The sequence below is a fragment of the Tachypleus tridentatus genome, chromosome 7 (genome assembly GCF_004210375.1).
Source record: "Tachypleus tridentatus isolate NWPU-2018 chromosome 7, ASM421037v1, whole genome shotgun sequence".
NCBI classification, from domain to species: Eukaryota; Metazoa; Arthropoda; class Merostomata; order Xiphosura; family Limulidae; genus Tachypleus; species Tachypleus tridentatus.
This window is the reverse complement of record NC_134831.1, coordinates 174795628-174818021: the sequence shown is the minus strand read 5'-3', so window position 1 is coordinate 174818021 and position 22394 is coordinate 174795628. Positions and strand designations below refer to the sequence as shown.

The window sequence follows — 22394 nt, the reverse complement described above, 5'->3', positions numbered from 1 at the left end:
GTGTTTGATATGGTAGTTTCAATATGTTTACATGTAGTATCCATTATATTTCAGATAAAGAACGTCATTTATCACACAGTGAAAGATGCTCTGTCAGCTCTTCAAGCTGGGGAAGAAACATAAGATTTGAAGTTTTTATGCATCAAGAAGAGACAAATATCATGAAGCTTTGATGTTTTTTTTTCATGAATAAGAAAAGAAACATGGCATAATAAAATCAAGGTATTTCCTCTTTTTTCAAGATAAGAAGGAAAAAATCAGACCAAGTTTTTTACATTTTTGGATGAAAAATAAAATGAAACATTGATGGTTCCTCATTTGAAGTTGAGAAAGAAATGGAATCAAACCTCTGACTTTCCACTTTTATAGCTGAGGAGGAAACATTCCTCAAAAGATATGGAAGTGAAAGAAAATTTATTTTGCAACTTTATCTAAATGCTTGACTGTAAGCTGGTTTCTCTTCATGTTATTTCTGACATAATTCCCACCAGGAACTTCTCTTAGGGAGAAATGTGTACTTTCATGAAGTGAATATCTTGAGAGAAATGTTGTGCCATGTGTGAAAGGAACAACTTTTACAAGATAGTAACTAAGGTCATTAAAGTACTGGCTTGAAAACTCTTACTTAGAGTAAGTTTTGTCACCTCGCAACATAAGTCGTAGTTAGTGGAGAGCATGGTTAAAGGGTTCATTACACAAAAAAGGATATATATATATATATATATATAGTAAACTATTGCAGACATGGAGAATCAAAGTATAGATGATATAAGACTGTAATAGAATTATGTCCAAAAAATGTGGAATGACAAGAATGCATTCACTAAAAGAATATAAGGTGATTAGTTCTTTTATTAGGTTTACTATAAGTTACCCTAAGTTTAGTAATGAATATACATAAAAGCAATATTGTTAGTTCAACTACTAGAGATGAGGACAACTTTTATCTTAAGGTATTGTGCTTATAGTTATGCTCTGATTTATAACAGTCAGTCACTTGTAAGAAATATAACACATTAAATAGCTTTTCATTGGTGTTAGAAGTAAAGAAGGTGTAAACATTTTCTTTATTTATGGTCTCTAAAGTGACTGTGAATGTATTGTACAATTGATGTCATTTTCGAAGTGTTTGAAGGTAGATGTTAAAGAAACTACTTCATTAGCATCTTTTACTTGTTTACAATTTTCTGTGAGTCTGTTACAATCTGTTTTAAAGTTGATGTTAGAAAGCGCTTTGTTTGAAAATTCATTGTTAGTATGTTTTACTTGTCTACAGCTTTTTGTTGAGTATTTTTATCATGAAAGTGAATTTTAAAAATGAACACTTGTTCACTTTGCTCTAGTATGACAGTTATTTGTAACCAGCCTGTGCTTGTGCCTTTACGACCTCCTTTGACAGTGCAATATTGTTTCACAGAAATCTACAACAGTCTCTATTGTCATTCTTGTGTAAGAACTGAAGAATTTAAACCATTTAAAGCCTAATGTTCTCTGTCTGATTATATTAAAGATTTGCAAACTTTTAGTTTTGATTTCAGTTGTGTCTGAAGGAAATTTTACAAGTGTTGTATGTCTGAACTATTCTGGGTTTGAATAATCTGGATGAACAACATTATTGTAATGTACAAGTTTTTTCTTTGTCATTCATGTTTGTATTAAATTAGGGCTGTGATGATAAATATATCCTACTTATTGCCTGTTTCCTATCTGTGATATTATCTACCCATAAAAAACAAACAAACATGGCAGTGTCGTACATGGTTATGAAATGTCATCCATACAGGTGTTTTGTAAAAGGATTTCTTGTTGAAATTGTAAATAAGGTATAAATATGTTGTTGCAAACATCAGAGCTGTTTCTTGGCAAAACTATAACTATAGAAACAATTCATAATAGAAATGTGTGGATTGTACTTTGATTCTGCACAGATTATTCTGAAGTATTTTTTTTCTCTCTCCACTAATACAGAGTGGAAGAAGTCAGTTGTTTTAATTACAAGTACATTTGCTTGTTGCTTTGTAGTTGATGTATGTATTTCTTAAAGGATGTACCTATTTTAGCTTTCTTTTATTTTGGCTCAAGATTACACAGCTAGGGTGAATATGGCTCCAACCTGTGTCACTATTGTGTATATATATATATCACTAAGTTTTTATCATAAGATTAACTTTGTATGTTTGAGTGTGTCACCCCCAAATTAGGATTAGTTTACAGTTTAACAATGTACATAACTAATAAGAAGTATTTTTGTATATCATAATGCATTCACACAGATGTGATGGTGTAACCCATGTTTGTTGGAAATGATGTGGCTAGTAATGACCGTGTACTCGAACTATGAGCTTACAGAATTATAATGTTTTTCTGAATACCAAATATGTAAGGAGTCTGTTTAATTACCATGCCTTTCAAACACAAACGAGAACATCATAAAACTGCTCAATTTGAAATACTTAAAACATTAATTAAGCTTACAAAAATACTAGTGTTTTTCTTTTTAGACTTAAACCTTTCAGTTTGATTTTAATTTTACATAAAAACCCATAAAATTAGAAAAAAAAAGTTTCAAGTCATTTTTAGTTTACAAAAAAAACGTTAAAATGTTTTCTTATGAATTTCCACTACATAAGAGTTAGGTTTAGGGATTTACAATGATAGAATCTGGAGTCACATAACTTCTGGTGAACAGAACACAAATAATCTATTTTATTTTCACTGTATTCTCAATGTAATGAATTATTCTCAGAAATTTGGTAAATTGTAATTAACCTACTAAGAAACCCCTTGTTTTGTTCTATCTGTAAACAAGTTTTAAATAAAATACATCACCTTCTAAACTGGTTCAGTTAATTGGAAGAAAGCTCAGAAGTCTGCAACTGTTCATATAGAAAGCATAGCATTAACTATCCAGTTTTAATGAATAACTAATAATCTCTTTTAGGATAAAGCAGATGGCAGAATATCCATCAACAGGAGCATGTTATCCTTCTTGGACTTGCAGTGATTACATGAAAGATAAATATGACTAAAGAAAATTCTGATCTGTACTATAAACAAGCTATAAGCTGTTCTTCAGTGTCTTTTAAACAGCAAGGATATGTCTGAGTTAAGAAAGTAGAAATATGTGTGATGTATATCCAGTAAACAGAGGATGATGGTAGAATGGCCATTCATATAAGAAATATGAGTATGAATGATGTGTTACTCACATACAGGGTCAAGAGAAATCAGTGTTACAAAATTACTACATCTATTACTGCTTTGTCAGTCAATGTTACAAATGTACATTACCACTATGACCTTTTTACAAAATTACTACATTTATTACTGGTTTGCCAGTCTATGTTACAAATGTACATTACCACTGTTATTTTCTTACAATTTTACTTCTTCTGTTACTGGTTTGTCAGTTTATATTACAAATACACATTACCACTGTGACCATCTTACAAATTTACTGTGATTTTTACACGTTTGTGAGTTATATTACAAATGTACATTACTACTGTGATCTTCTTACAAAAGTACTACATTTATTACTGGTTTGCGAGATATATTACAAATGTACATTACCACTGTGACTTTCTTACATAGCTACTTCATTCATTATTGGCTTATCTGATTATATTGGAAATATGTGATATTTGTACAAAACGGCTTGGTTAACATATTATTTCTGTGGTGTTTTTGTTTCTTGTATGTTATTAGTAACCCTGTTACCAATGGGCTGTGGACAAAGAATCATGTTTTCTGTATATAATTTAGAATTATACCTCTGAAATTTGGGCAGAAGTCATAGGGATCATACACTGGTAGTTCTAGTGGTATCAGTAGATATGAGTTAATATTTTTGTCATTTCTTGCTTCGATTATGATACAATTTTTAAAACAACTTTTGTTGAGTTTTAATTTTGAAAAAATTAGGTTTTCCAAAATAGTTTACATACTGCAACTTTCCATGGTACCAACCAGTGGTGTGCATGCATAAGGAACTTAAGTGAGCTGGGAATTTTTAAATAGGTGTCTCTATTCCTTGGATGTAAGAAATGATTTTAGAGTCTGAGATAGTTTGTAAAATAAAATAACATGGAAGACAGAAATGTATAAAGTACCATATGATTTTATTTCCAATCATCCACTATTGTGTTGTGCTTTTACACATCACTAAATGTACATATGTAAAGTCAACCAGTCAGAAGACAACATTTCATTAGTATAACAGAAAAACACAACATTTAAAATGTTTTTTTATAATGCAGGAAATTCTATCATTTGTAACTGCTATAATGCAACAACTGATAGTTTGGTAAACAACCCAGCCAGGGGTTTCACAAAATTATTATGTACAGACTATTTACACACATATTATCAAGTGAATATTAACTACAGTGGAGTCATGTAACATAAACTTTAGGAACATAAATATTAGTGATAGCCACTGGTGTGTTTACTGTATCCAAGTACTGTAAAGATTGGAACTTTAATCCCATAACCACCTCCCCCATAGCCACCACCATAACCACCTCCTCCGTATCCACCACCATGACCACCTCCTCCCCACTTCCTCCGTAGCCACCTCCAAAAGTACCATGTGTCTTCACAGAAGCATGAGTAGGATAGTGACAGAGGATTCCATACAGCCCACCGTATCCATATCCTCCACCCTTGCCACCACCATATCCTCCTCCTTTGCCTCCACCATAACCCCCACCATAGCCTCCTCCTTTGCCTCCACCGTAACCCCCACCATAGCCTCCTCCTTTGCCTCCACCGTAACCACCACCATAGCCTCCTCCTTTGCCTCCACCGTAACCACCACCATAGCCTCCTCCTTTGCCTCCACCATAACCACCACCACCACCACCATAGCCTCCTCCTTTGCCTCCACCGTAACCACCACCATAACCATCACCAAACACAAGACAAACTGCAGCCACCAGGACTGTGAGAATCACGATGTGCTGTAAGAATAAAAGTTCCTTTTTAAACAAGTAGTTTAATATTTGTACACTGTCTACAGTTCCTACTTGCTATATAACGTGTTACAATTATATCTTTGTTGTCCTGAATGTTCTCTTCAATTCATACATTACTGCCATAATAACAACCCTTTATATTAATATCAAGATATATCAGGTTTTCAACAGTAATATGTTTAACATGGTATCTATACATTCAAACATCACAACTTCTTGTACACAATATGTATATTGTAGCTTTGAAATTAAACATGTTAGAATATGTTTCTCCTCAAAAAACCGACAACTTGTAATTGATAATCAAAATTATACATAAGAGCCAACAATAGATTGTAATCCTGTGATGACACAGCGACAAAATATAAAGTATTTATATTAATGTTAAAATCAGAATTTCTACTTAGAATACAATAATCCAAACTGTTAGGCTTACCCGTGGTTCCATTTTAACAGATATAACACGAAGTTGAATCACGATCTTAGGTTCTTTGAGACAAGACTTGCTGCTGTGTGCTGTTTTAGCTTAGGATCTCTGCTTTTATAGGGATGGCAGGATTGAAAAATATAGGTTTCCTTTACATTATCGCTATAGAACTGGAGGGGGAACACTTCTCTTTTTTTTTCCTCGAAGAGATTCATACTTATTTTCGTCTAACCACGAGCGTTTGATGTCCATGACCTTATCAACGTATCAAGTAATTAATTTCTGTTTGGATTGTATTTTCCTGGTGATCTTCAAAAGATTTCTAGTCTTGAGTTTACTAACCTTGTGGTTTATTTATTTCTTTTTCTAACAGCTGCATATCTATGTTTGTAAGTATTTACCTGAAACACTACTGAGAGAAAATAGAGTATTTGAAACTGACCCAAATAATTTCTGTTGAAGAATTTGTTACAGTTTTGTGTTTATGTCATTGTCACGCGAGACACAGCCCAGTTGAATTTATCTACCCAATAAAAATATCGTGGATACATCTCGTAATGTCTGCACAGTTACATACAATATTTCGAAATATACATGAGTGAGAATTGTAACAAGAAGACAAACCCTTTCACGCTTAAATGAATTTCCTATTGTGATTTGGTTGCATTATTCTTTGCTGATGCAAAATTTAAATATTCTAAGTTATTTTAAGAACACACAGGTTAGTAGTTCACATGTTATGTTAATCACGTGTTCTTCATATTGTTTCGTCTGGAAGTGCTTGAAAGTTTGTGAAATGAAGTTAACATTTATTTCATTTAACACATCGAATCTTTTTTAGCTAACACCAAGTCTTTGATAAGACACTATTATGTGGTTTGGTTTATTTTGAATTTCGCGCAAAGCTACTCGAGGGCTATCTGCGCTAGCCGTTCCTAATTTAGCAGTGTAAGGCTAGAGGGAAGGCAGCTAGTCATCACCACCCACCGCCAACTCTTGGACTACTCTTTTACCAACGAATAGTGAGATTGACGGTCACATTATAACGCACCCACGAATGAAAGGGTGAGCATGTTTGGTGTGACGGGGATTCGATCCCGCAACCCTCGGATTACGAGTTCAATTACCTGGCTACGCCGGGCCTCATGCAAAAGATAAAACTGTGTTGAAACAAGCGTATATATTAAAATAGACGTATGAAGGAAAATCCGTTACAGGACTTATAACGCTAGAAACTGGTATCGATATTCATCGCGGTTAGAGCATAGGTGGCCCCTCATGTGGCTTTGTGGTTAATTAAAATTAAACAAACGAAGAAATCTTCGATTCACTTTAACCTCGACTCGTTAGATTAAGAGAGAGAAAAAAAAACAATGAGCAGGTATTGGTGTTCCAGCCAACAACGCCCCACATCTTTATCACCTCTCACTGTCTGCAGTCAGATGTGAAAAGATTGTTGCTCACATAAACTTTCATTAGATACATCTTTAATCAGTTGATGAACTGACACTAATAGATTAAGTTATCTGGTTACAGATACGTGTTGGTTTAGTGCAATTATAACACCTAATAATAACCAGTATGTTGTCTGGTTACTGCAACGTGTATTGGCTTAGTGCATTTGTAATACTAATAATAATTTTCCGGTTACAGCAACGTGTGTTGGATTCGAGCACCTAGAACAACTGATAGTAACCGTTATTTAGGGACGCGTACCGGAGTCATAGATAAATGAGGTTTAAATTGTGTGTTACCCAGTTTGTTGATCAGAAGGTCTACCTACTTTTGATGGATCTTAACGGTCACTGATTTTATTTTGTTTTTGTTTTTTTGCACAGCTTCCTTCAATACCAGTCTGTAACAGTTTCAGACAGAAGTGGTCACGGTAGGCTTCTCATGTTTGTTTTTTAAACTTAGTCCACCAAAACAGCAGTATAAAATGAGGAAAACAACCAATCGTATAAAGAGTTGAATGTAAAACAGGGGCGCTAAACTATAAGAAATTCTAAGATATACTTGTATATAATTCACCTCTTGGCACAAAAATAACAAAAAACAACTCAATATTATATAAAGAGTTACCTACAGTATGCCTTGAATATTATATATTAGTAAACGAAGGAAGCAATTAGTATAACTGAATATAATATTACAAACTTTATAGCTTAAGGCAAACTGCTTGTTCATTTAGTTTTACAAGAAAGAAATATTAGCGTGTAGAAGAGAGGAACAGTGAATTTTTCTTCTTTATGCCTTCGAAGATCTTAGCAGAATAACAGAGGCGCCAGTGAGCTGGAAAACTAGCGATTTGTTTCTGGAGTGAAGAAATATTTCGATTGTGACGTAACGTTTGAAAACGTAAAATTTAGGCATAATATTTAGATCTATATTTAGGTGGTGAGTTATGGATTTTTATGTGGCTATAAAATGCTTGTTATGATCGATTTCAAGATACAAAATTTGAACGTTTGATGTTAACCATGTTTAATCCACAAGTAAATTAATTTTCATTTTAGTGCAACTCACTGCTTTTGTCAAACAAGTTGAGGGTACCCTTTGTTATTAAACCCCTAATAACCTTATTAGATGCTAAATGCACCTACGTGCCCAAAGAGGGCGCAAAGCATGTATGTTACATGATCAACTTTTACAGTGTAAATCAACAGACTAAATTAAAACGTGTTATGTATGCTTAAACACAAACTTACACTATTAACAAAGATTACTAAAAATAGTCTAACTACTAAGTTAAGTTTATGTCATAATATGTGCTTTGTTTTTTATAAAATGTAAAGGGGTAAATGCTCCACTTTTTCCTGCAGTCACACATGTAGTTATATATCCTGGAAGGTAATAATTGACGTAGCTAACTGATCAGGTAGTTATGTCTTTAAATAAATAAAAACAACAACAAACAACAAAAGCCTATAAAAATGGATTCCGGAATCATTTACTAGTCAAGAAAAACAAGCCTCCTCATCAAGAATTGGAGAAAATGTTTGTAGCAAACACAATTCCTCTGGAAACTTTTATGTCACAGTGAAACGGAAGAACAGAAAGAAGTTTTGAAACAAACATCCATAAACCTGTGGCAAAATGACTTATTCACCATATTTATACCATTCTCATAACTGACAGTAAACCAAAATCCCACACCACAAAGTTAGAACTTAAAGTCTTTCATTATATAAAACAGAAAACAACATTACAACTCTAACTATAGATAGAGAGGACAACAGATTATTTCAGATGCACAATGTTGTACACAACACTTGAAAGACAACCACCAGTACGAATATTTGAACAATGAGAAAAGACCTGTATTTTAAAACGTCTTTATATAATAATAAAACGTCTATATATTAATATATCAGATAACAATACAATATCAGTAACTAAAATATTACCATAGATATTAATGTAACATGCAACAATATAATAACAGTAAATAAAATATTACCATAGATGTTAATGTATCAAATAACAATACAATATCAGTAACTAAAATATTACCATAGATATTAATGTAACATGCAACAATATAATTACAGTAACTAAAATATTATCATAGATATTAATGTATCAGATAACAATACAATATCAGTAACTAAAATATTACCATAGATATTAATGTAACATGCAACAATATAATAACAGTAACTAAAATATTACCATAAATATTAATGTAACATACAACAATATAATAACTACAGCTGGTATTTATTGATTTCCACCAAAATGCTGGATATCCAATTTCTGTACAAATTAATAGAATATAAAAAAAATAAAACGAATCAGTAATAATAGGTGATATTAATCGTAAAACAAGGCCAAATGGAATAAAGCTATTATACTTTAAAACACTTGTTGTGTATTGTTAATGATTCACCTCCTGTCATACGATGAGAGATATAACCAAGTGATATAATAGATATGTATAATAATACACTAAAACTAGTAAACAAATTTTGAAAATAATGTAGACAGTGATCCCTCAATAACCTTTGTCTCGCACTTCGTTATAATCAACAAATTATAAAACGTAAATCTGATTATAAAAAGCTAATTGGTTTAAAAAATGCAAATGAATTAGAGAAAATACCACCAAAGTTAATAGTTGAAATTTTACAAAAAGCATCAGATATTGATGTATACTATCAGACAATCTCAGCGTGTCTAGTGCATGCTCCTAGAAAAAAAAAAAAATACCAAAGTGACAATCATACAATTTTTACAGAAAATGGATGCCAGATGCACATATAATAGGCATGATTAATAAAATATTAATCAGAAGATAATACAGCAGATACAAATATTAAGAATAGAATTTGTTCACTATATGTTGACCATTATGTCAGTCTCTGTGTAACTAAGTCGCTAATTTATTGACTATGTGTTGACCATTCTGTCAGTCTCTGTGTAACTAAGTCGCTAATTTATTGACTATGTGTTGACCATTCTGTCAGTCTCTGTGTGACTAAGTCGCTAATTTATTGACTATGTGTTGGCCATTCTGTCAGTCTCTGTGTAACTAAGTCGCTAATTTATTGACTGTGTGTTGACTATTCTGTTACTCTCTAAATAACGAATTCGCTAATTTATTGACTATGTGTTGACCATTCTGTTATTCTATGAATAATGAAGTCACTCATTTATTGACTATTCTGATGTTTGTTAAGAATAAAAAAAGTAATTGCTCATTGTTTTCCATAAATCACATTTTTAAAAATTAACTCTATTAAAATCAGGGGAGGGGTTTCTCAGGAGACATGTACAAGAAAAAGTAATTACTGCTTTAAATCATCGTCTCTTTTAGATTCATTGATAGGCACGGGTTGGCTATATAGTTCAGCTCTAGGTTTCGAGAACGTGAGACAGCAACTTTTGCCCATACTATAATAAGGTGTATTATAAGAGTGAAAATCAATCTCTCAGTGTATGTGGATGGTAGATTGTAGAGAACTACTGATTTGCTGACTTCTTTCTGACCATTAATGTAAAACTAGGGACGATGGAAAACAGTGTTAATAACTTTGTCATAAATACAAAATGCAAGTTCAACTTAAAGTACAAAGACTTTATACGTGAGGACCTCAGTATAAATATCATAACGACACCCACCTTCAAAACCAAGACAGTCATGGTCCAGAGAAAGCTTTCACTGACCAACGTCATCCACCTTAAAAACAAAGACAATAACGATCCAGAGAAAACTCTGACTGACCATCACGTTATCTACCATAAAAAGAAAGACAACCATGGCCAAAAGAAAAGCTTGACTAACCATCACGTTATCTACCATTAAAAGAAAGACAACCATGGCCAAAAGAAAAGCTTGACTAACCCTCACGTTATCCATCCAATAAATCAAGAAAATTGTGGTAAAGACAAAACACAGACTGACAAACATGTCGTACACCATATATAGCTTTCACTACAACATTGTTAGAATAGCTGAAAGAGACGATGAATCTTTATATAACCATTTCTTACAACATTCTTTGATATCTGGAACAGGCCATGAATCTTCATACAACAGTTTCTTACAACATTGTTTGACATCTGTAAGAGGCAATGAATCTTCATACAACAGTTTTTTTACAACATTGTTTGATACCCGAAGAAACCATGAATCTCCACACAACACTGTTTGAAATCTGGAAGAGGCCATGAATCTTTATATAACAGTTTCTTACAACGAACATCGTACCTAGAAGTACTGTAAATCTTCAGAGCATGTGTGTGTGTGTTTTCTTATAGCAAAGCCACATCGGGCTATCTGCTGAGCCCACCGAGGGAAATCGAACCCCTGATTTTGCGTTGTAAATCCGAAGACATACCGCTGTACTAGCCGGGGGCATCTTCAGAGCAACATGTGCTGTTCCTCACCTTGTAGAGTATAAACATGTTGACCAACATTCTACCTGACGGATATGAAGTTTGTGTTCTCCTCCAGCGTTCACGTGTTCTGAATACTTAAAACAAAATATTCTTTATTTATAGAATTTATTGAAGCTAATTTGTTTGTTTTTGAATTTCGCGCAAAGCGACACGAGGGCTATCTGCACGAGCTGTCTAATTTATTGTGACTACACAATAGTGCTTTAGTTTTAGCAGTGTAAGACTTGTGGGAAGGCAGTTAGTCATCACCACCCACTCCAAACTTTTGGGCTACTCTTTTACCAACGAATAGTGGGATTGGCTGTCACATTATAACGTCCCCACGGTTGAAATGGTGAGCATGTTTGGTACGACGGGGATTCGAACCCTCAGATTACGAGTCGAACGCCTTAACCCACCTGGCCAGGCCGGGCCTTACTGAAGCTAATAATAGTGATAAAAAAGTGCAGTTTCTTTTCAAAATCAAACGTTAAAATCGTGCCAGATAATGTCTGGAGTAACGTCATTTGCTGATTTCTTCATCAGTGAAAAATGTGAAGCTAATTATCCTTGTTTTCTGAAGATATGGATATTGATCATCATAAGTCGCTCTTTCTCGTGCTATACCCAATAAGAAACCTGTCGTGTTACTGTAGGTATAAGGAATCCATGTTACTTCTACTACTCAATGCTGGTCTAGGTATATAAAGCGACAAAATGGCTCTCTTTAAAGCGCTCCCCGCTAGTACAGCGGTATGTCTCCGGATTTACAACACGAAAGTCAGGGGTTCGATTCCCCTCGGTGGGCTGACCAGATAACCCTTTGTGGCTTTACTATAAGAAAAAACCCGCACACTCTTTAAAGCTTAAAAAATATCATTTAAAGAGTAGGTTTTATTAAAATGTTATTACTATTTGTGAGGTCGCCTTTTTTTTTTTTTCACATTTGATGTGGGTGACCTCAAAACGTCATCTATCCGCCCAATTTATCCTTTCGTTCCCTAGGTAAGTTAAAGTAATCATCTGATATCTCATCCCCTTAAGAAATATAATTTCAATATAAAATAGTGCAGAGTGAAGATCTATCAGAATGCTGAGAAGCGGTAAGACATTCCACGTGCATTGACGCCAACAACGCATGTCTGCGTCGAATAATGCGTGTGCGAAGTGCCTTAACCTTGTATTCATACGAGCAATCAAGGAAATTGTAACGACTATGTTTTATGCATCCTCGTTTCAATGTCATCGCGTTAGCGTCCCTGACCTGAAAAAACTGAACCAACGAATAGTGGGATTGACCGTCACATTATACACCCTCACGCACGTTCAGTGCGCGTGGATTACGTGTTTGAAACTGTTTTTATCTATCTCAAGGGTATAGTTGTTTTCAGGAAAAGACAGAGAGAGAATTTGGGGGTTGCACCACCAGTACTGTCTCGGCTGTTTAGAGATGAACGACAAATGTACAAATGCTTTATTACAACAAATTAAGGGTTTCTAATAAACCCCTTCTAATAAACTACTTCTAATAAACCACTTCGAGTGGAAAGTAACACTCTCCACTTATCTGTCTCGGGTTAATTTTTGTAACTGGAGCATAGAGTGAAATATAAGTACAATATTCCAGCTCAAAACTTACTTAACCTTACACTAGCTGTACTGATAAATAGTTTTTAATTTATTAGCATTATTATTAATAACAGAACTTTAATGTTCCTCTGGTCGTACTGATACATTGTTATTAATAAAAGAAGTTATTTAATGTTCCATGACGGTGTTAAAACTATCTTAGACATAGTTTTTAACATATTTTACAAGACATATTTAGCCTTAGTTAGATTCGAATTCTAAACTTAGAGTTAATATTTATCGATTGTTTGGACTTCGTTAGGACTATTTAGTAGAAAAATTAGTTTATACAGTGCAAACATGTGAATAGTGTGATTTAATAACATTAATTATGTTTCTAATTAATTTAGAATCAACTTTCCCTTTCTCTATTGTTCAAAAGCAGCTAACTTTTCAAGTTACAGGTGAGATAATATCTGATAATTTATCAATCTAGTGTTAGCATGTGCACTGATCGCCTCATAGCATGTTCGTCTACTAGGATTCGTTGGGAATGCGTTAATGCATGTTCAACTTTAAAGCAGTAGCTATGGTGTTGTGCACTAGAACCCAGTGAGCTGACTGTGGGAGTACGAGTAACAACGAAAGCCAGGACTCGATTTCCTAACATGGAATCACCAGAAAGAACCGATACACTCTGGTTCGTTTGTCTCGCGATCAGAAGCAATCATATACAGCTATTAACGAACACGGTAAAAACTGTACGTTTATTAAATCTATTATTTTAAATAGTCCAATCTACTGTATGGGTTCTTTAGATGTGGTATTGCCTGACATCCGTACCAGTATACATGTTTATTATTTATTCTTCCAAGAATAATTAATATGTTCATTAACATAAAGGTATTACAGAACGATTTCCAGGATAAGCTAACTTGAAGGTATTACAGAATTAATTGATCCAATAACCACGAAGTGGTTGTCTACACCAACGTGAGACATATATAAAATAATTATAGCTTTTTATTTAGTTTTTAATTGTATTGTTCATCATTACAATGGAAACGTGTAATTGTCACTTGGATGGTAGAGTTATGAGAGCGAGATAAACAAGGATGTATGTCTAAGTGTATATAATTCTGTGTGCCTCCATGTAGATGCCTCAGTTTAACCTACAGATACTGTATGTCTGTATTAGTGTCTCTGTGTCGGTGCCTCAGTTTAACCTACAGATACTGCATGTCTGTATTAGTGTCTGTGTCGGTGTCTCAGTTTAACCTACAGATACTGTTTGTCTGTCTGTGTTAGTGTCTCAGTTTAACCTACAGATACTGTTTGTCTGTATTAGTGTCTCTATGTAGATGTCTCAGTTTAACGTAATTTTAGAAGTTTGTGTTTTATTCATATTGAATGTTTTTCTTGTTATGTCTGTATTGTGTGATATTCATATTGAATGTTGTAGGTGTTATGTCTGTAAACTCCTTCCCACATGGTTAGGATTACTTATCGTTAAACGTAGTTTGATATAAAACAGGAAACACTAAATGTTTCTACTGACATAACTTGAAAGTGACTCACTCTGTAGATTATATGTAAAAAAATCACATAAAAAACCCTAACACCACACTATGCATTACTGTGATGATCACGAATTAAATATATATTTATATTTGTTTGCCGACTTCTGGAGCCAAGCAGAATAGCTTCTTATACATTACCCCTACATACCTGAGAATAAACGTACATAATATGTCATGGTAACGTACTGGAAATTCGACAAGAATTACACAAGACCAAAATTACCCTAAAAATAAAAGATTAAAAGCGTGGTTAGTTAATACAACAATGAATTACTGTTCGTCGAGGTAAGTGTTTCTATAACGAAAATATTTGACCACTGAATCGCTGGTCACTTTCATAACATTCGACATGATGCTTGGTCGTTTCGTTTTTCTGCTTGAACGTTTCTTTCTGTGAAATATTGGAAGTTTTTATCAACCACTAAGTTCTTGTCTTTAAATAGTTCTCACAACACTCAAATATTTGAAATTAACTGAAAGATAACGAGATGTAGGATGTTGGTTAACATGTTTATATTCTACAAGATGAGGAGCAGCATGTGCTACTCTGAGGGTTTACAGTACTTCCAGGTAGAATGTTGGTTAACATGTTTATATTCTACAATGTGAGGAGCAGCATGTGCTACTCTGAAGGTTTACAGTACTTCCAAGTAGAATGTTGATCAACATGTTTATATTCTGCAAAATGAGAAGCAGCACATGTTGCTCTGAAGGTTTACAGTACTTCCAGGTAGAATGTTGGTCAACATGTTTATATTATGCAAGGTGAGGAGCAGCATGTGCTACTCTGAGGGTTTACAGTACTTCCAGGTAGAATATTGATTAAAATGTTTATATTCTACAAATTCCAGTTTGGATTTTGAATTATCTAGTGTTACAATCTTTTAAGTTTTGTCATCTAGTCTTACTAGAACTCCTAATTAGAGACTCCTGTATGAGAACTCTTAATAACAGACTACTGTCATGAGAACTTCTAAGAACAGACTCCTGTCAGAAGTACTTCTAATAACAGACTCCTGTCAGGAGAACTTCTAGACCCAAACCACAAAACAAGTAGAATGTTGTTAAACACTCTTAGTGTATCTGAAACCTTATGTCTTGTACAACATGCTAACTACAGTATTCGTTAAACAGATCAATAAACATTCGGCAAATGAAGAGTAGGGAGGATACATAAATAATGAACACATTTTGTGTTGCTGTTGGTAACAGAAATGTTCTTACAGATGTTAGAAACTCATGTGTTACGTAAGAAATGAAAATACTCAGAACATGATATAATAAATACAACTTATTCAAATGTTACTTGAAAAGCAAAATCTATAAATATTACGTAAGATACAAATCAACTCAGATTTTACGTAAGAAATACAATTGTTTCTTAAATAAAAAATGAAAGATAGGAAAGACATTAATTGCAAATATTTAGAACCAAATGTAAAAATTAAATACGTAAAAACTAAATACGCATTTTACTTTAGTTTTTAAAAATTTGGGTTATATAAGTCCTCATTTTTAAAGTAATGCCAGTGCTTTACTTCTTTTCGGTCCGGTATGGCCAAATGTGTTAAGGCGTTCGACTCCTAATCTGAGGGTCGCGGGTTCGAATCCCGGTCGCACCAAACAAGCTCGCCCCTTTTAGCTGTGGGGGCGTTATAATGTTACGGTCAATCCCACTATTCGTTGGTAAAAGAGTAGCCCAAGAGTTGGCGGTGGGTGGTGATGACTAGCTGCCTTCCCTCTAGCCTTATACTGCTAAATTAGGGACGGCTAGCGCAGATAGCCCTCGAGTAACTTTGCGCGAATTTCAAAACAAACAAACAAGCTTTACTTCTTAGGCGTGTTTACTGTCACTGCTTGTTTTATACATCACGCAGACTTTATTTGCGAGTGACATGCTGCATGAATTATTGTTAGTTGAATCGTGTATCACGTCTTTTTGAATAATACATGGAAATTAAAACATTTCTCGTTTATTTCTTTCCATGAAAAACCCTCGTTACGTGATAAATTATGTATCATTTTCTCCGAGACAAAATAGGCCAAGAAAACTTTGTTTCAAGTAAGATGAGAGAAATAATCACTATATCTTAAAATATCTAATTCATGATCGCAAGCTACAGAAATAAAATAAGCATCTGATTGGTTACCAAATTCACGTCGAATGTAAATTTTTTATTGACATGAATAATTAGTATAGGGACTTCCAAAAATAATGGATAATTAGTGAAACCACTTACAGTAGTGATAGATAATTAGTGTAGTCACTTCCCTACTCATAAGAAAGTATGTACACTAATTTACCGATGTAGACTCTTTCAATCGGTATAGACTCTTCTATGGCTAGTGGGTACTTAGTGTACAACTCTACTATGGCTAACTTTCATGCATAACATGAACACAAAATAACGAGTTCTGTGTTGCAACAACTCAAAACTTTGGCAGTTCATAATTACGAAGACAGTTAGTAAAAATCACTATTGTCCTCCTAATCACAGCTCCACAACAACTCAAAACTTTGGCAGTTCATAATTACGAAGACAGTTAGTAAAATCACTCACTATTGTCCTCATAATTACTAATCACAGCTCCACAACAACTCAAAACTTTGGCAGTTCATAATTACGAAGACAGTTAGTAAAAATCACTATTGTCCTCCTAATCACAGCTCCACAACAACTCAAAACTTTGGCAGTTCATAATTACGAAGACAGTTAGTAAAAATCACTATTGTCCTCCTAATCACAGCTCCACAATGCAGAGCTCGATTTTCTTTTGTTCATAACGAGACTCGAACCTTCGAACTTTTAATTCACAGTCCGGTATGTTAACCACTTGGCCACGCTCGGCCCACAAAAAGAACACGAACACATGCTATTATCCAAGAAATAATTTATTTTTATAGTGAATAAGAAATACAATTATGTGTATTTTCTTAATTTCTTAAAATTTGGTTTCATTTCTTAGTCATTTTTGAGGCAAAAAAGAAAGAAACCTTTATTTATTTCAGCCACTCTTGTAACTTAAAGACGAAACTTCTATAGCGTAAAATTTTATTAAATAAAAAATATCCTACATTATGATAACACCTTGCTGGTCCTGCCCTCTATCCGTAGAAGTGTTTTACAAGATTGAGAGGAAATTCTACACACATAACTTTAAAAGGCGCTTCGAAAACCGGAATTCGTTTAATACGTTTTAAACAGTAGATTTGAAATTAAACGTAAAATTCCATAACAACTTGAAGCTACCTGATTCACAGATTTCATGATGGCAAACGAGAGAAATAAAATAATTATCTGATTGGTGACGAAATTCACGTTGAATTTTAATTTTTTTTATTCCTCCAAGGTGAATCTGGAAATTTCTTATCGTGGGAAAAACGTTTAGAAAATTAAAGTTGAATTGTACTTAGTAGACAGAGCATGTTCAACAGAGAGAGGAAATTAGATATAGTTTCCAGAATAAGTCGTAGTTCGGATATCATATACGACATGGAAATACACTATATAAAAAGAAAAAAATTGGACGATTTTTAATTCAATACACAACGTTTTCTTTTACGTATTACCACAAAATATTTCTTAAAGATATAGCAATCAGATGTATGGTATAACCCCATATTAACTGGTCAGATGTAGGGTATAACCACCTGTTTAACAAATTACAGGTAAGGTATAGCCATGTGTTAACTCATCACACGAACAGTAATAGCCACGTGTTTAACATATCGCAAATGATTAACTCACCATGTCAAAGAACTTTATTAAGTGTTAAGTCTCCACTGACGTCCATATTTCAACAGTACTTACTGGATTTATTCATTCATCTAATTAAGGTAATCTGAACGAATCGCTGGATTTATTCATTCAAATCTAAATTAAAAACCGCTCATCATGCTAAAATCCTAATTTCGGTATAACAATTTTATCAAGTTTCAGGTCGAAAGTTTAAAGTAACATATTTGTTTTACTTAAATAAAAAAAAAAACGTTTGTTTATGGATTTATTGTACTTAGCAGAATATATTATTAATTGTTTTCCTAACCTTAAAATAATTTCAACGATTTCTATGACCAAATATATAAAATCTAAGTTATGAAAGCTTAGCCACAGAAGGTGAGGAAGTAATATTAACGTTTCGGTCAAACGATACTGGTCCAGGAGAGAAATAGTGTATTCACATTTTGGACAAAAAATACTGGTCCAGGAGAGAAACATTGTATTCAACGTTTCGATCAAACGATACTGGTTCATGAGAGAAAATGTATTCAACGTTTCGGTAAAATGATAATAGTTCAGAAGAGAAATAGTGTAATTAACGTTCAAACGACTGTTTTCGAGGATAAGAAACATTTTCAATGCTTTGGCTAAACTATATTTTACACTTCTATATAGTTTCTTCCTTTCTTCGAAAGAACCTTATTTGGCGGAAATGTTTTAATTCCATTTTCAAGCAATAACAACAGCACTAAACTTATTTCCATTTATTAGAAACACACATAGACATATATATACATACTAGGTTATCAAACACATACACATATATATATATATATATAGACTAGTCTATTACACACATACATAGATATATACATACATACTAGCCAATCACACATATACATAGATATATACACACAAAAGTTAAATATCCAACTTAAACTATTCGTATAACGTGATTAGTGTTTTAATTACGATGCTGAACCTAGTCACGTAGTCTGATAAGTATTCCTAATGAAGAAGTTCCCGATTTAACTCAAGTTTATCTTGAGAATAAATCTGATACATCTCAACTTTCGACTCTTCTGAATAACTATTTCAACTCATAATAACACAGCCTCGAGGTTTTCACTAAAATCAATATAAACATCCCATAAGATGAAAATACTAAACTATATATATTGTAGTTTTAGTCAGCACTTAGTTAAGGTATATATATTTATACATCTTTCATTACTTTTCAATAAGAAAGTTGAGAGTATTATAGACAAGTTATCAATATGTCGGAATCACATCTTTACTTAAATATTGTCTGTTGACCAATAAAAACAGAGAAATGAGAACAAAATTTATGAAGGAGGGAATAAGAAAGGCTAACATTCACTAAGAAACTAACATGAAATTCTCTGTGGCTGGCTCTTCACCTGCGTTTTGTCAGAGAATGGTAAGAAACAATTTTCTTTAAAATAAACTGAGAAAAGACAATCAGGATGCCTTGCTTTGTTTAGTTTTAATACTTTAAATCAATAGCAATTATGTTCACTCACTCTTGCGTTTTGCTCATGTCTATAAAACTACAGTTACGACAGAAAGTGTTCGTACCCCTGTGTCGTAAGTAGTGTTTTTCCTCATAACTTAAAAAAGTATTACGATTAGGGTAATTAAAGTATAATATATTACAAATATTATTCTAACACACATCTGCATAAATTTGTATGTAAATTGAACGTCAAATAAACTGTTTATAAACAAATAACCAAATATAGGAAGGGCAAAAAGTGTTCGTGCGTCTACTTTAATGGTCAGTTGTGTAGCCTTTCAGGTGAATTACTTGGCGCAATCTCTCCTCTTAGCCAGTACTCGACTGGTATTTTCTTCCATTCCTCTTTACAGAAGGCCTCCAACTCTTGCAAGTTTTTCGGATGACGCTGATGAACCCTGATCTTCAACTCATGCCAAACGTTTTCAATTGGGTTGAGATCGGGTAACTGCGACGGCCACTCCAGAACGCTTATATGGTTCCTCTGCAACCAAGATTGCATATATTTCGATGTGTGCTTAGGGTCATTGTCGTTCTGGAAGATCGAAGCCGCAAGTTCCGAGCATCATTCTTGATATAAGTGCCTAATATATCAACGTACTCTTCTTTTTTTATGATTCCGTTGACGCGGTGAAGGCTGCCTACACCAGAAGAGCTGAAAAACCCAATAACATGATCGAGCCACCTCCGTGTTTAACTGTAGGGACGGTGTTCTTTGGGAGATTTCGTTCCCCTATCTTACGGAAAATATAACGAACATCATCGTGGCCGAAAAGCTCGATTTTAGTCTCGTCTGATCAAAGAATACTCTTTCAATAGGTAAAGGGTTTATCTACATGTTTTCTTACATTCCTCAATTGTGCTTTTAAATGAACAGACTTTAAATATGGAGTTCTACGAGGACGGCATGCTTTGAACCCATAAGAGCGTAACATGTTCGTAACTGTAGAGGTGTTTACTTCAACCCCAGTTTCCCTTACCAGTTTCTGTATGCCATTACGTGTTAAACGAAGGTTCCTACTAACTTCTCTGAGAATCTTCCTCTTGGTTCTCTCAGGAATTTTGGTGGGGCGTTCGGAACGAGAGAGGTTAGCAGTTGATCCTGTAAGCTTAAACTTGGCAATTATGCTTTGAACAGTAGATTTTGGAACATTAAGTTGTGTAGCAATACCGAAAAGAGACACACGCGACTTGTATTTTACAATAATTCGGTTTTTTTGAATCACTGGACAGGTGTTTCCTGTTCGCCATGATGACCAAGCAGATGATGACGGAGAGGGCGCTAAAGTGTCGGAATTATATTTTTTGCTGGCTAAATTCCAATAATTATGAACCCCCAGTGTCTAGTTTTGGAATGGTATAATGTAGTTTATTCGCCAAACTAAATAAAATTTTTACGGGAATACATCAGTTTTTCCACACGTTCTGAACTGTACGAACACTTTATGCTCCTCCTATTTTTGGTTATTTGTTTATAAACAGTTTATTTGTCGTTTAATTAACATAAAAATTTATGTAGATGTGTTGTAGTATAATATTTATCATATATTATACGTCTATTAGCCTAATCGTGATACTTTGTTAAGTTATGAGCAAAAAACTACTGGGGACGCAGGGGTACGAACACTTTCTATCGTAAATGCATCTTCAAGTTAATAATGCGTATAATAAATATAGAGTTTTCTTCGAATTTCATGTTAGATAAGATTATAATACTTTAGATTAGACTTGCATGATTATAATGCTCTAGATTAGACTTACAGGATTATAATACTTTCGATTAGACTTACAGGATAATGACACTCTAGATGAGACTTACAGGATTATAATGCTCTAGATGAGACTTACAGGATTATAACGCTCTAGATGAGACTTACAGGATTATAATGCTCTAGATGAGACTTACAGGATTATAATGCTCTAGATGAGACTTACAGGATTATAATGCTCTAGATGAGACTTACAGGATTATAATGCTCTAGATTAGACTTACAGGATTATAATGCTCCAGTTGAAACTTACAGGATTATAATACTCCAGATTAGACTTACAAGATTATAATACTCCAGATTAGACTTACAAGATTATAATTCTCAAGATTATAATTCTCCAGACTAGACTTACAGGATTATAATACTCCAGATGAGACTTACAGGATTATAATACTCCAGATGAGACTTACAGGATTATAATACTCCAGACTAGACTTACAGGATTATAATACTCCAGATGAGACTTACAGGATTATAATACTCCAGATAAGACTTACAGGATTATAATACTCCAGATTAGACTTACAGGATTATAATACTCTAGATTAGACTTACAGGATTGGTTGAATTCAAATATTTTATTTTTGGTTACATTCTTGATTCCGTGAACTTGTGACTATAGGTAAAGAAGAAAGTGTAACAAAGTACTACACATACTGTATGTATGCCATATTCAGTGTCGACGAGGCCTTTAACGATGCACCAAGATTCGTCAGGCCTGCTATGCCACGACAAATATAACAGCAATTCGGGCCTTATATACATTGTTGTTGTATTATAAAATAGAAAATGTAGTGGTTTGAACTAAATTAAACAGAATTAAAGAAAGATCTTTAACACAATATTATTTATTTGTTTATAACATCAGTCTTTTATTTGTTATTATTTTTTATTTGAAATAAATTTAATATCATTATTAATAAATCAATAA

The 22394-nt window shown here is 33.6% G+C and overlaps 1 protein-coding gene across 2 annotated transcripts in view; it reads left to right on the top strand.

Annotated features, from left to right (window-relative positions):
* Positions 1 to 2376, top strand: part of LOC143257296 (uncharacterized) — a 35908-nt gene extending 33532 nt beyond the window's left edge. For both annotated transcript variants that reach the window (XM_076515744.1, XM_076515743.1), the window contains exon 18: positions 55 to 2376. In XM_076515744.1, coding sequence (XP_076371859.1) covers positions 55 to 123 — 69 coding nt within the window. In that variant the 3' untranslated portion in view covers positions 124 to 2376. The remainder of the gene's footprint in view (positions 1 to 54) is intronic.
* Positions 2377 to 22394: the final 20018 nt, after the last annotated feature.